The sequence below is a fragment of the Musa acuminata genome, chromosome BXJ1-7, assembly GCF_036884655.1.
Source record: "Musa acuminata AAA Group cultivar baxijiao chromosome BXJ1-7, Cavendish_Baxijiao_AAA, whole genome shotgun sequence".
NCBI classification, from domain to species: domain Eukaryota; kingdom Viridiplantae; phylum Streptophyta; class Magnoliopsida; order Zingiberales; family Musaceae; genus Musa; species Musa acuminata.
This window is the reverse complement of record NC_088333.1, coordinates 39,273,219-39,288,499: the sequence shown is the minus strand read 5'-3', so window position 1 is coordinate 39,288,499 and position 15,281 is coordinate 39,273,219. Positions and strand designations below refer to the sequence as shown.

At 40.8% G+C, this 15,281-nt stretch overlaps 2 protein-coding genes and 1 pseudogene across 2 annotated transcripts; 1 reads left to right on the top strand and 2 right to left on the bottom strand.

Annotated features, from left to right (window-relative positions):
* Positions 1-1,615: 1,615 nt before the first annotated feature.
* Positions 1,616-2,444, bottom strand: LOC135679751 (WAT1-related protein At5g07050-like; annotated as a pseudogene).
* A 6,629-nt stretch (positions 2,445-9,073) lies between these two features.
* Positions 9,074-10,576, top strand: LOC135680034 (WAT1-related protein At5g07050-like). Its single transcript, XM_065194019.1, has 7 exons — positions 9,074-9,267; positions 9,347-9,409; positions 9,492-9,608; positions 9,702-9,951; positions 10,016-10,174; positions 10,244-10,395; positions 10,507-10,576. The coding sequence occupies exons 1-7, from the start codon at positions 9,074-9,076 to the stop codon at positions 10,574-10,576; spliced, it is 1,005 nt and encodes a 334-aa protein (XP_065050091.1).
* Positions 10,577-11,137: 561 nt separating this feature from the next.
* On the bottom strand, positions 11,138-12,606 carry LOC135679750 (WAT1-related protein At2g40900-like). The gene is made up of 6 exons (XM_065193733.1): positions 12,413-12,606; positions 12,081-12,197; positions 11,754-11,826; positions 11,531-11,689; positions 11,322-11,473; positions 11,138-11,207 (listed from the first exon to the last, which is right to left on the bottom strand). Exons 1-6 carry the CDS (start codon positions 12,604-12,606, stop codon positions 11,138-11,140), a joined length of 765 nt encoding a protein of 254 aa, XP_065049805.1.
* Between the last annotated feature and the right edge of the window lie 2,675 nt (positions 12,607-15,281).

Here is a 15,281-nt window from a genome sequence, read left to right as displayed (position 1 = left end):
TCGAGATGCACTATTTTGTCATTATTTGACCGAGGTGCACCATTCGAGTACTATTTTGATCGAGGTATACAACTCGAGTATTATTTAATTGAGATGCATAACTCGAGTATTGTTTGGTTGAAGTGCATCATTTGAGCTGAGGTATAGAAATCGGCACTATTTGACTGATGAGCAGAACTATTACTATTTGGGGAAATCTTTCTTTAATTCATTCCTTAAAAAAAACATTCATTTTAAAATTAATGATTATCAACCTATGTTCTTATACAATATGATCAAATTTTGGCCACTCATATTAAACCTCTTTGATGCAATCTCATTAATTAGGAATAATCAATTTTTATCCCTAGTAAATTTATCCATGATAACATCACAATTGTCCACGAGCCTACTCATTCTATGTTTACTTCTCATTACAAGAACCCACTTATTCTTATTGAAATTAATTTATAAAAAATATATTTTTTCTAGCCTACTTTGTTTAGAATCCTTGGGAAAGAGCTTTCACTTATTGGATTTTGACTATTAACTATATAGTGAATAATTATAAATCTTATTGGTTGAGGAGTTATTATGGTATTTGCCAAAGAGATCCAATATCTCCTTACTTGTTTTTTATCGAACTCCTCTTTTTCCTTTTAAATGTGAATATAGACTAATAAAATCAAATTATTTACTATCAAATATTAAAATTTTCTATCTTATCTTTCAAGAATGATATTTTGATTTTCATTAGAGATACTCCAACTCTTACCAGCACCTATCTAAGGCTTTAAAAATATATTGCATTTGCACTCAATATCAATAAAAATAAATTTATTATATTTTTTTCTCAAAGTGGAGATTAAGCATAAGGTGTGTAATTTTTTTAAAATTACTCAGGGCTGTTTACCTAGTCGCATCTTTTCTCTTTTATATCGGATCTCCTTTGCATTTAGAACTATATCATAGATAAATCCCAAAATAGAATCATGGTTGACAAAAGCATTTCTTATCTCAAGTATTTTATTAAACTCTGTTCTTAATTATATCTCCCTTCTTGTCATACCACTAACAAGTTTTCTAATACTATTGCCAAACACAAGAAAGTCTTCTTTTGAGAGGATAGTCCTACACATTGGATGATAATGGCCCACTTACTTTGTAGGGTAGAATTAATCTTGCCCAGGACAGGAGGAATGATATATCCAGTCAAATCTATAGTTTCCCAAAACAATAGAGTCATCAAGATAGATAAGCATTTTCTTGTACTAACTTGGTTCGATTAATGATTAAGTAATCAAAATTATCATGTGTATTAGTGGTCTCTTTTTCTGTCATGAACTGTTTAAGTCGACTGTTCTCTCTCTCTCTCTCTCTCTCTCTATATATATATATATATATATAGATGATCATAGCAGCATCTCTCTTTTTCTGTCATGATCTGTTTAAGTCGACTGTTCTCTCTCTCTCTCTCTCGCTATATATATATATATATATATATAAGAAGACGGCCATACATGGATGGATAGATGGAATATAAGACTTACCACATCTCAACTGAGATTTTATCTATTTATTTATTATAACTATAGAATGAGAGAGTATGGACGTCCTTTAGCCTCTTTCTCTCTTTCTACTCTTCCTTGCTGTTTCCCCAAAGAATGGAATAGAGGCCAATAACAATGAGGATCGCCCCAAGAACGCTGCACCCAAAGAGTTTTGTTGAGCTTTATCTCTAAGCATGGAAGAAACCGAGGCACAGCAGCACACGGAAATTTTGAGATGTAATAAACATGTCGTTCGTGTAATCTCACCCTCCTAGATAGATCTTTTCGTTGAGGAAGGACGCGCCCATGATGGATACTACGATCATCCTCAGAGGGCTGAAGGCAGACGCAAACACAGCCCCTCTTTTTTCTATCACCCGCCCTTCAACATGGTATGCGACGCTGGATGTGACAATTCCCTGCATGTTGTACTACAAATTAGCTGCATTCTCCCGATCACAAAACGTGAGAGAGAGAGAGTAAGCAGCAGCGAGGAAGTTGATATCGAAGCCTATGGTCCAAACAGTAGGCTTGTGTTCCAAGACGAAAATGACTACTGTAGCTTGCAATGTCCCCACGAAGTATATCCATGTCATGAGAGACAGCCGAGCAGAGTATTGTTTTAGGGTTTCCTCCTGTAAGAGTTGCACGACCTAAGCATTCAATTCAGTTGATGGAGGAGAAGCAATGATCTCATACCCGAAGGAGAGACAGAGAAGCCGAAGCTAAAGTGGCCAAGATGTGGAAGCCGGAGCCTATAAACCAGTTGTTGCTGCTCGAGTCGGTGATGGCCGGTGAGTTGGATCCAAGAGAATGGGCATGCTTGCTCCAAACCAGCTCCACTGGAGGTCCTTTGTAGAGTGCCATCAACATGGCGCCGGCAACGGTGGCCAGAGTCCCGACCACCTTCTCCATCCTACCATTGCAATCGGTTACCTACTGTGATGGGGGGTCTGATACCATCCAACATAAACCACGGCGCGCTTAATAAGCTCATCTATTTGACTTACCCGGTAAGCACGGCCACCACGAAGGTCATGGCCGGATGAGAAGGTAGCAGATGTATGCTTCCGGCCGGCGTGGTAGCAGCGGCGAAAAACAAGTAGGTGTAAACACAAGATTCAAATCACAAAGTAGCAGTGCTGCTGCAGCTTAATACCACTGTAGAATAAACGCTAAAGGAGCGATAGATAGAATGGCAAAGGCATGAGTGTAGACGACAAGAACATATTGGGTCATCCCACTGCCGAGCGACGCCTTCGAGAGGATTTTCTTTCCGGCATAGCTGAACTGGAGGGTGATCATGGTGAGGTAGGGCATTGCCCTCCGCATGAAAGAGGTGAAGAAGAGCTACCAGGAGCAGAAACGGAGGGAGAAGAGGATGAAGTACCAATAGGGGGCTGGCTTCGTAGTTATACTGTGATCGGCCAGTGGGAAAACACTTGGAGGCTTCTTTAGTGGAATCCATTTGCTTTTAGTTGACTTGACCTCTTTCTCTCTTCATGATAAGTAATTCATGGAAAATACGACGAGACCCATCATTTGCATACAGTGTTCACTTGGAGGCTTCTTTTGTGGAATGTGGAAACAGAAGAAGCTGCCATTTCACTTCTTGCCCACTCAGCTGCCACCAGAAGTAGCCATCCCTCTGATGATGATCGTAGTAGCCATTCTCTTCTTATAAAATGAGTTACAAAATCCCTTCCTTATTCTGCAGAGTTTTTATTGTTTGCTGCATTACTGTTTCTGATGCAGCTAAAAATCCATAGATTTGATTTAGTAACACTCCACATAGTATGATATATTTTTCAAGCATTTCAAACATCGTATGACATGAAAGAGATTAAATAATGAAGATGAAATTCGAATTAATGAGTTTAAAAAGCTTTAGGTATTTTGAATGGCCGCAGCCACCCATGAAGAGCCTGAAGAGGTGACTATTTCTAAGCCATAGAGAAATAAGGGGGGGGGGGGGGAGTGTTGGGCTTGCGGTCGACATATTCAGCCCATAGGTGTGGTAGCCCACAGCCCACACCCCCTCATAATCTAATCCTATTTAATATTATGGGGGTGTGGTGACTGTGTTTTGGAGACAGAAAAAGGCATAAATAGGACAACAACGTGGGAGAAGAAATACAGTCACGAGATTCTAAAGAAAATGAGGAAAACAAGACAGAAAAGGAAGAGAAAGAAAGGGAAGAAGACAAGGACAACGCAGAGAGGCTGTTCTCAATCATCTAGTAGTGTTCTATCTCAGGTTAGATCAAATCTACAGTAGACTCTTGTTGTGATTACTTGGGGAGGTTTTAGATATTGTGGGCAGTGACGTGATCTTTGTATCCCAGTTATTCTCTTGAAATTGTTGCTAGGGTTTAGGGCAAGAGATTAAGATTTGTATATTCATTATTTTCATAGTGGATTATCTCTAGTTTGCCCAGTGGTTTTTACCCTTCATATTGGAGGGGTTTTCCACGTATATCTTGGTGTTCTGTTTGATTGTGCTTCCATTTAATTTCACTGCGTATTATGGTCTTCAAGTATTTGTTCATATACAAAGGTTATTCTTGTTTATATCCCCATCAACTGGTATCAAAGCAAAGGGTTTTGGTGATTTAATTTTGTATTTGAACATGGAGGCAAGTAATGTTTCTCGCATAATTAGTTTGAATGAAAACAATTGGATGATATGGAAACCAAGAATGTAAAATCTCTTGTATTGCAAAGATTTGTATGGACCTTTGCAGGAGGATAGTGCAAAACCCACAACTATGACATATGATGAATGGAAGAGGTTAGATCGAAAAACAATTGGATTTATTCGACAATGGCTTGATGATAGTGTCTTTCACCATGTTTCTACTGAAATTTCTGTATATTCTCTTTGGAAAAAGTTGGAAAGTCTCTATGAAAGAAAAACAACTAGCAACAAAGTTTTTTTTATCAGAAAACTTGTGAACCTAAAATATAGAGAGGGTGCTTCTATTGCTGAACATTTAAATGAAATGCAAAGTATTACGAACCAGTTATCCTCTATTAAAATGTCTCTTGATGATGAGTTGCAGGCATTGTTACTTCTCAGTTCATTACCAGAAAGTTGGAAGACACTAGTGGTTTCCCTCAGTAATTCTACGCCAGATGGTGTTGTCACTATAAGTCAAGTAACAAGCAGTTTGTTGAATGAGGAGTTAAAGAAGAAATAGTTCGGCAACATCTCAGAATGATTCACATACACTTATCTCAAAGAACAGAGGAAGGTCAAAGTCTAGAAGCAGTTCACGCATGGATAGAAGCAAGTCAAGATCAAGAAAAGATATTGTTTGCTATAATTGTGGTGAGAAAGGACATTACAAGAACCAATGTAAACAACCTAAGAAGAGCAAGAAAAAGGGAAAAGAAGTAGAGTCTACAGAGTCAAAGGATAATACTACAGCTACAATACAGGGTGGTGATTATTTGATTTTGTCTCTTTCTGATGATATTTTTTCTTGTGTGTCAGGATCTTGAGTGGATGATTGACACAGGTACTTCTTATCATGCTACACCACGGAGGCGGTTTTTTGCTATAGATAGGTCTAAAAATTTTGGTGTTGTCAAGATGGGCAACTATGACATAGCAGACATCATAGGCATGGGTGATATCCATTTAAAGACCAACCTAGGCTGCAAGTTGATGCTTAAGGATGTGAGACATGTGGTTGACTTGAGGCTGAATTTAATTTCAGTTGGAAGGCTAGATGATGATGACTATGATAGCAGATTTCATAAAAGGCAATGAAAGCTTAGTAAGGGTTCTCTTGTTATAGTTAATGGAAAGAAATGTCATACTTTGTACAAGTTGCAAGCTAAAGCTTATAGTGAGCAACTAAATGCTACAGAAAAAGACTTCAGCATAGAGTTGTGACATAGGCGACTGAGACACATGAGCGAGAAGGGGCTACAAGCTCTTTCCAAGAGTGAGGTATTACCAGACATCATAGGTATACATTTGAACCCTTGTATTGATTGTTTGGCAGGTAAACAACATAGAGTTTCATTTGCTAGTCCTACTTTGTCTAGAAAAATGCATGTCTTATACCGTGTTTATACAGATGTATGTGGTCCTTTGAGGACAAAACTCCTAGTGGATCTGTTGATGTTCTTGGTATAAGTGGTGCACTTTATTTTGTCACTTTTATATATGATTTTTCCAAGAAAGTTTGGGCCTATGCTTTGAAGACTAAAGATCAGGTGATTAATGTCTTCAAAGAGTTTCATGCCATGGTTGAAAGGGAGACAGAAAGGAAATTGAAATGCATAAGATCAAATAATGGTGGTGAGTATACAGGATTGTTTAATGACTATTGCATGTCACATGGAATCCAACATGAGATGACAGTTCTTTGTACACCTCAGCATAATACAATTACAGAGAGGATGAACCGCACCATCATGGAAAATATCAGATGTATGCTTTCACAGACTAAGCTACCCAAAAGGTTTTGGGATGAGGCTTCGAGGACTACAGTTGATGTGATCAACTTATCACCATGTACCGCCCTAGATGGTGATGTTGCAGAGCATGTATGGTCAGGGAAAGATGTTTCCTACAAGCATTTGAGAGTATTCGGTTGTCGCGCATTTGCACATATTCCAGACAATGAGAGGTCCAAGCTGGATGGTAAGACTAAAGAATGTATTTTTCTTGGCTACTCACATGATCATTTTGGTTACAGGCTTTGAGATACAGAAAAGCAGAAGGTGTTTAGAAGCAGAGATGTAGTCTTCTTTGAGGATCAAACTTTTGAAGATTTGAAAAAGAAAGCACCAGCCAATACTTCTGTAGAAGGATTAGCAGATTATGACCCAATTATTCCTCCAGTATATCAGGGTGATGAGGGAGATGTGTAGGAAGATGGTGTAGAGCCTGATGTTGATCTACCTGTAGGACATATTGAGCAAGAAGAAGTTGGAGAGCAAGTTCCAACATAACCTCAGTTGAGAAGATCTTCTAGACAACGTCAACCTTCCAGAAAATACTCTACAGATGAGTATGTGATGCTTACTGATGCAAGTGAACCAGAGAGTTACCAGGAAGTAGTTGAAAGTGAGCAGAAAGAGAAGTGGTTAGTTGCTATGTAGGAAGAGATGGATGCTCTTTAGAAGAACCACACTTATGATTTGGTACTGCTACCAAATGGAATGAAGGTCTTGAAGAACAAGTGAGTTTTTAGGTTGAAGACTCAAGAATATTGTTCTCAACCGAAGTACAAAACTAGATTGGTTGTGAAAGGTGTTGGTCAAAAGAAAGGTATTGACTTTGAAGAGATTTTTTCTCCTATTGTTATAATGTCTTCTATTCGTGTTGCTCTTGGTATTGCTGCTAGCCAAGACTTAGAGGTTGAGCAGTTAGATGTGAAGACAGCTTTCCTTCGTAGGGATTTGGAGGAGAAAATTTATATGAAGCAACCAGAAGACTTCAAAGTTAAAGGTAAAGAGAACTTTGTCTACAAATTGAAAAAGAGCTTGTATGAGTTAAAGCAAGCTCCAAGATAGTGGTACAAAAAGTTTGATTCATTTATGATAGAAAATTGATACAAAAGAACGACTTCAGATTATTATGTATGCATCAAATGGTTTGGTGAGGATTTTATTATTCTCTTACTTTATGTTGATGACATGCTTATTCTTGGGAAAGATATGTCTAAAATTGACAGGTTGAAGAAGAAACTGAGTGAGTCTTTTACAACGAAGGACATGAGGCCAACAAAGCAAATACTAGGAAAAATAAGAAGATTTGGTTGTCACAGGAGAAATACATTGAGAAGATATTGGAAAGATTTAGTATTAGCAATGCAAAACTAGTTGGTTCTCCTCTTGTAGGTCACTTCAAGTTATGCTCAGAATAGACTCCGTCAAGTGATGAGGAGAAGGAGAAAATGCAAAAGGTTCCTTATGCTTCAGTAATTGGAAGTTTAATATATACAATGGTATGTACGAGGTCGGACATCGCATATGTAGTTGGTGTTACTAGCAGATTTCTTGCAAATCCATGCAAAAAGTACTGGGTAGTAGTGAAGTATATTTTTATATATCTCAGAGGAAGCTTTAAGGTTTATTTAAGCTTTGGAGGTGGACCTGTGTTGACAGGTTACACAGATGCAGATATAGCAAGAGATATAGATACGAGAAAGTCTACTCCAGGTTATATACTTACTTTTGTAGGGGGAGCAGTGTCATAGCAATCCAAATTACAAAGGTGTATTGCTCTCTCCACCACAGAAGCAGAATATATTGCTGCTACAGAGGTATGCAAATAAATATTATGAATGAATGAATTGTTATAAGAATTGAAACTGAAACAGGAAAATTAGTTGGTGAATTTGAATGAATTGACAATCACAGTCAAAGTGTCATGTCATTCATTTGTACATTTTGACGGATAATAAAATGTTGATAAAAACTTTACTAAAAGACAAACGGTAACGTTGACAAAAACTTTACTAAAAGACAAACGATTTCATTGTTTTGAAGGTGGCACAACAAAAAAGCACAGTTGCCAAATTTGACTCCCCCCCCCCCCCCGAAGCAATCCGAGAACTGTTTCATTGTTTTTAGCCGGTGGATCAATCCGAGAAATATTAAGATTGAAGTGAGGGAGGAGGGATGGCCGGTGGATCAATCCTTAAATTGAGAATAATATGTTTTTCAGGTTCACTTTAATTCAATGTCTCGACAAATAGAAAATTCGATTTATCAATATCTTATCTGATTAATTATAAATTATCTCATATAATTAGTTATCTCAATCCTTATATTTTTAAAAATTATATTGAGATTACTATACTTATCAAAGTGAACAGTTAATATGTATAATATTTTTATTAATAGAATTGATAACATAAAAAATCACGAGTTATTTTGAGGACCCCGCCCACCCGCCACGCACCCATGCCCACGCCCACTCGCCTGCCCGACGAATCCAATCCGATCGTATACATATATATGTATATATATATATATATATATGTATATATGTATATATATATATATATATGTATATATATATATATATATGTATATATGTATATATATATATATATATGTATATATATATATATATATGTATGTATATGTATATGTATATAAATATATGTATATAAATATATGTATGTATATATATATATATGTATATATATATATACATACATATATATATATATACATATATACATATGTATATGTATATATGTATATACATATATGTATGTAGGCACCCAAGTGACTCTTATCTTCTATAACAAGGCTAGTGGCGATCATTTTCTACATTGACTTTGTCATGCATCGCAAATATATGCTCCGAAGACATAAATTTTTTTATTGCTATTCTATACGGGATTCTTATACGATCAGAAAGGGGGAGTCCATCGCCATTACTCAGGGCAATCACGTACCTGAGGCCTCGCGTGCATAAATAACACTGTCTACTAGGTCATCTTGTGTTGGTTCTTCTTCTTCTTCCTCCGTTTCAGCTCCCGGCAGCTCTTTTTCACCTCTTCAGGTTCGTCATGGGTGGCCGCGGCGAGGTCATGCGGAGGGCATTGCCCTACATCATCATGATCACCCTCCAGTTCGGCGATGCCGGAAAGAGTATCCTCTCGAAGGCGTCGCTCGGCAGTGGGATGAGCCAATACGTTCTTGTCGTCTACAGTCATGCCTTTGCTGCTCTATCCATGGCTCCTTTAGCGTTTATTCTAGAGCGGTATTGAGCTGTGGCAGAATTGCTACTTTGTGATATGAATTCTGTGTTTACACCTACTTGTTTGTCGTCGATGCCACAGGAAGGTGCAGACTAAGATGACGAAGCGGGTGTTCTTGTGGATATTTGCGTTGGGAATTCTTGGGTCACTATTTAGTTTCTGCCCATCTTCCTACTTATATACGAATCCAACGAAGCTTATTCCTTGATCTTTGACATCCTTTCAGGCCTGTTATGGACCAAATCTTCTACTACGCCGGCCTGAAGCATACATCTGCTACCATCTCATCCACCATGAGCAGCATCACGCCGGCCATGACCTTCGTGGTGGCCGTGCTTACCGGGTAAGTCAAATTGATGAGCTTCTTACGCGCGCCGTGGTTTCTGTGGATGGTATCAGACCCCCGATCACAGTAAGTAACCGATTGCAATGATAGGATGGAGAAGGTGGATCTGAAGAAGGTGATATACCAGGCGAAGGTGGGCGGGACTCTGGTCACCGTTGCCGGCGCCATGTTGATGGCACTCTACAAAGGACCTCCAGTGGAGCTGGTTTGGGGCAAGCATGCCCATTCTCTTGGATCCAACTCACCGGCCGTCACCGAGTCGAGCAGCAACAACTGGTTTATGGGCTCCGGCTTCCACATATTGCCCACCTTAGCTTCGGCTTCTCTGTCTCTCCTTCGGGTATGAGATACTTGCTTCTCCTCCATCGAGTGAATTGAATGCTTAGGTTGTGCAACTCTTACAGGAGGAAACACTAAAACAATACTCTGCTCGGCTGTCTCTCATGACATGGATTTACTTCGTGGGGACATTGGAAGCCACAGTAGTCACTTTCGTCTTGGAGCACAAGCCTGCTGTTTGGACCATAGGCTTCGATATCAACTTCCTCGCTGCTGCTTACGCTGTTTCTCTCTCTCTCTCTCTCGTGTTTTGTGATCGGGAGAATGCAGCTAATTTGTAGTACAACATGCAGGGAATCGTCACATCCAGCGTCGCATACTATGTTGAAGGGCGGGTGATAGAGAAAAGAGGGGCTGTGTTTGCGTCAGCCTTCAACCCTCTTAGGATGATCATAGTAGCCATCATGGGCGCGTCCTTCCTCAACGAAAAGATCTATCTCGGAGGGTGAGATTACACGAACGACATGTTTATTACATCTCAAAATTTCCGTGTGCTGCTGTGCCTCGGTTTCTTCCATGCTTGGAGATTAAGCTCAACAAAACTCTTTGGGTGCAGCGTTCTCGGGGCGATCCTCATTGTCATCGGCCTCTACTCTGTTCTTTGGGGAAACAGCAAGCAAGAGTAGAAAGAGAAAAGAGGCTAAAGGACGTCCCTACTCTCTCATTCCATAGTTGTAATAACTAAATAGATAAAATCTCTGTTGAGATGTGGTAAGTCTTTATATTCCATCTATTATCCATCCATGTATGGCCGTCTTCTTATATTCGTAAGCATTGGACATACATAAAGTATATCTGCGAGTTCTTCTTCAATAAATAATAATGTTTCTTCCGTTCTTGTTTTGCTTCCGAAACTGACATTAGCACATGTCCAACAACGCACTCAAGCAAGCACAATAAATCTAAGGCCAGAAGACAGGAGAGAGAGAGAGAGAGAGAGAACAGTCGACTTAAACAGTTCATGATAGAAAAAGTGACCACTAATACAGATGATAATTTTGATTACTTAATCATTAATCGAACCAAGTTAGTACAAGAAAATGCTTATCTATCTTGATGACTCTACTGTTTTGGGAAACCATAGATTTGACAGGATATAGATTTGGCAAGATGAATTCTATCCTACAAAGTACGTGGGCATTTATCATCCAATGTGTAGGACTATCTCCTCAAGATGAATTCATTTTCTACTCTTCCATGTTGTTTCCCCAAAGAATGTAATAGAGGCCGATAACAACGAGGACCGCACCAAGAACGCTGCACCCAAAGAGTTTTGTTAAGCTCAATCACCAAGCGTGAAAGAAAGCGAGGCACAGCAGCAGCACACGGAAATTTTGAGATCGAATAAACATGTCGTTCATGTAATCTCACCCTCCGAGATAGATCTTTTCGTTGAGGAAGGACGCGCCCATGATGGCTACTATGATCATCCTAAGAGGGTTGAAGGCTGACGCAAACACAGCCCCTCTTTTCTCTATCACCCGCCCTTCAACATAGTATGCGACGCTGGATGTGACGATTCCCTGCATGTTGTACTACAAATTAGCTGCATTCTCCCGATCACAAAACGTGAGAGAAACAGCGTAAGCAGCAGCGAGGAAGTTGATATCGAAGCCTATGGTCCAAACAGCAGGCTTGTGCTCCAAGACGAAAGTGACTACTGCAGCTTGCAATGTCCCCACCAAGTATATCAATGTCAAGAGAGACAGCCGAGCAGAGTATTGTTTTAGGGTTTCCTCCTGTAAGAGTTGCACAACCTAAGCATTCAATTCACTCGATGGAGGAGAAGCAATGATCTCATACCTGAAGGAGAGACAGAGAAGCCGAAGCTAAGGTGGCTAAGATGTGGAAGCCGGAGCCCATAAACCAGTTGTTGCTGCTCGAATCGGTGACGGCCGGTGAGTTGGATCCAAGAGAATGGGCATGCTTGCTCCAAACCAGCTCCACTGGAGGTCCTTTGTAGAGTGCCATCAACATGGCGCCGGCAACGGTGGCCAGAGTCCCGACCACCTTCGCCTGGTGTATCACCTTCTTCAGATCCACCTTCTCCATCCTACCATTGCAATCGGTTACCTATCGTGATGGGGGGTCTGATACCATCAGCGTAAGAAACTCATCTATTTGACTTACCCGCTAAGCACGGCCACAACGAAGGTCATGGCCGGCGAGATGCTGCTCATGGCGGATGAGAAGATAACAGATGTATGCTTCAGGCCGGCGTGGTAGAAGATTTGGTCCATGACAGGCCTGAAGCGATGTTAAAGATCAAGAAATAAGCTTCGTATGCAAGTAGGAAGATGGGCAGAAACGAAATACTGAGCCAAGAAGTCCCAACACAAATATCCTTAAGAACACCCACTTGGTCATCTTAGGCTGCACCTTCCTGTGGCATCGACGAAAAACAAATAGGATTAAACACAGGATTCATATCACATAGTAGCAAAGCTGCTGCAGCTTAATACCCTTCTATAATGAATGCTAAAGGAGCCATGGATAGCGTGGCAAAAGCATGACTGTAGAGGATAATAACGTATTGGCTTCCCCCACTGCGGCGCGACGCGTTCGAGAGGATATGCTTTCCGGCATAGCCGAACTGCAGGGTGATCATGGTAAGGTAGGGCCTTGCCCTCCGCATGAACTCGCCGTGACCACCCATGACGAGGTGAAGAAGAGCTACCAGGAGCTGAAACGAAGGGAGAAAGAGGATGAAGAACCAACACACAAGGAGCAAGCAGCCACACTCCTTATTTATAGTGGTGATGTATAGGCCACCAGCCACACTACATGGTTAGGAATTCCTCTTCCTATTGTCTTTGATATAAGATCTTATCATTCGGTCGGGTCTGTTCCAAGCATCAAAGAAAAATAGCCTAAGCCGAGCTTGTACAAGCATGGGTCCATCTCTACTTCACCTCGAGAAAACACCTGAGGAGCACCAAGCAAAGTCTCAGTAGACAGATATCGAGATAAGAGATGCTACAGATCTGATTTATCAAAATCTCCAGAGACTAGAATTTTATTTTTCTCTCATTGTAAGTACACTCCATGTTGTATGTTGTATTCTTAGCATGATTTTCTGGTTTAGTTTTGGTTTTGTGCGAATGTTGTTGGTGAATAAATGTGTCGTAATTTTGGTTTATCTCGTCATGGGTGTACCGCGGCGAGTTGGTGCGGAGGGCAATGCCCTACCTTACCTTGATCACCCTCCAGTTCGGCTATGCCGGAAAGCATATCCTCTCGAACGCGTCGCGCCGCAGTGGGGCAAGCCAATACGTTATTATCCTCTATAGTCATGCTTTTGCCACGCTATCCATGGCTCCTTTAGGATTCATTATAGAAGGGTATGAAGCTGCAGCAGCTTTGCTACTATGTGATATGAATCCTGTGTTTAATCCTATTTGTTTTTCGTCGCTGCTACCACGCCGGCCTGAAGCATACATCTGCTACCTTCTCATCCGGCCATGACCTTCTTGGTAACCAAAGAAAGAAAAGAAAATTGATAACCAAGATAGATAATCACATTCGCACAAAACCAATAAATAGGAAGAGGAATTCCTAACCATGTCGTGGGATATGTTTCTCTGAAAAATCCAAGCTGGGTATCTTGTCGTGGTCCCACGTGAAAGAGCCGTAGAAAGATTCCAAAGAAAGATTCCGTTGCTGGTGGCCTATAAAATCTCCTTCTTTCCGTTGCTGGTGGCCTATACACCACCACTATAAATAAGGAGTGTGGCTGCTTGCTCCTTGTGTGTTGGTTCTGCATCCTCTTTCTCCCTTCGTTTCAGCTCCTGGTAGCTCTTCTTCACCTCGTCATGGGTGGCCGCGGCGAGTTCATGCGGAGGGCAATGCCCTACCTCACCATGATCACCCTCCAGTTCAGCGATGCCGGAAAGAATTTCCTCTCGAAGGCGTCCCTCGGCAGTGGGATGAGCCAATACGTTCTTGTCGTCAACAGTCATGCCTTTGCCACTCTATCTATCGCTCCTTTAGCGTTTATTATAGAGCGGTATTAAGCTGCAGCAGTTCTGCTATTTTGTGATATGAATCCTGTGTTTAATCCTATTTGTTTTTCGTCGCTGCTACCACGCCGGCCTGAAGCATACATCTGCTACCTTCTCATCCGGCCATGACCTTCTTGGTGGCCGTGCTTAGCGGGTAAGTCAAATAGATGAGCTTCTTTCGGCCGCTGCGCTGTGGTTTCTATTGAATTGTATCAGACCCCCGATCACAATAGGTAACCGATTGCCATCAACATGGGGCCAGCAACGGTGACTAGAGTTCCGACCACCTTCGCCCGGTATATCACCTTATTCAGATCCATCGGGGTCTGATACCATCCAACATAAACCACAGCGCGCGTAAGAAGCTCGTCTATGCTCATGGCGGATGAGAAGGTAGGAGATATATGCTTCAGGCCGGTGTAGTAGAAAATTTTGTCCATAACCGGCCTGAAATGATGTCAAAGATCAAGAAATAAGCTTCGCAGCGACGACAAACAAATAGGAGTAAACACGGGATTCATATCACAAAGTAACAATGCTGCAGCAGCTTAATACCGCCATAGAATGATACGCTAATGACTGTATACGGCAAGAACGTATTGGCCCATCCCACCGCCGAGCGACGCCTTCGAAAGAGAGGATATTCGTTCCGGCGTAGCCCAACTGTGGAGGGTGATCATGATGATGTAGGGCATTGCCCATCCGCATGAACTCGCCGCGGCCACCCATGACGAGCCTGAAGAGGAGAGGCGAAGAAGAGCTACCAGGAGCTGAAGATGCTGGCGTTATTATGCACGCCGCAGGTTAGGGGGGCTCAACATAATATAACGCGTCTTGGCGTTCTAAGAATCGGATGCTGGGGTACTCAACGATGATGCAATGTGAGACACGAATCTTTCGCTTCGATTCTCACAGGGCGTACATCTCAAAACGCGTTGCAGTTCTATTTTAAACTTGGATATTCCTGTTGTATTCGGTACTTGGATTCTCAAATGCCATTTCCGTTCTATTCTTTACTTGATTCTTAAAGGACATTCCTGTTCTCAAAAGATGTTCATGTTCTATTCTTCACTTGAATCTCAAAGCGTATTCTTATTCTATTCTTCACTTTGACTTTTCTACTTGTCGAGGCATTGATCAATTCATTTTTTTGCTGGACGATTGCTATTATCGGAAGACCGGCTAAACTCATCCCCTCACTGAGACTTTAATCTTATTTTGAAACTTTATTAAACGATAATTAAGCATATTATTATTACATATAATGTTATAAATCTTATATGATATGTTTAGCATAGAATCATTCAGTATTTCACCACTTAACATAATT

What these genes read in the sequence shown, in the direction of transcription:
- LOC135680034 (XM_065194019.1), top strand. Translation starts at nt 9,074, where the DNA reads ATGGGTGGCCGCGGCGAGGTCATGCGGAGGGCATTGCCCTACATCATC. An exon ending in GTGGTGGCCGTGCTTACCGG is followed by an intron (nt 9,609 to 9,701) that starts GTAAGTCAAATT and finishes TTGCAATGATAG; the next exon opens with GATGGAGAAGGTGGATCTGA. An exon ending in CTTCTCTGTCTCTCCTTCGG is followed by an intron (nt 9,952 to 10,015) that starts GTATGAGATACT and finishes CAACTCTTACAG; the next exon opens with GAGGAAACACTAAAACAATA.
- LOC135679750 (XM_065193733.1), bottom strand. Translation starts at nt 12,606, where the DNA reads ATGGGTGGTCACGGCGAGTTCATGCGGAGGGCAAGGCCCTACCTTACC. An exon ending in CTTCTCTGTCTCTCCTTCAG is followed by an intron (nt 11,690 to 11,753) that starts GTATGAGATCAT and finishes CAACTCTTACAG; the next exon opens with GAGGAAACCCTAAAACAATA. An exon ending in GAAAAGATCTATCTCGGAGG is followed by an intron (nt 11,208 to 11,321) that starts GTGAGATTACAT and finishes CTTTGGGTGCAG; the next exon opens with CGTTCTTGGTGCGGTCCTCG.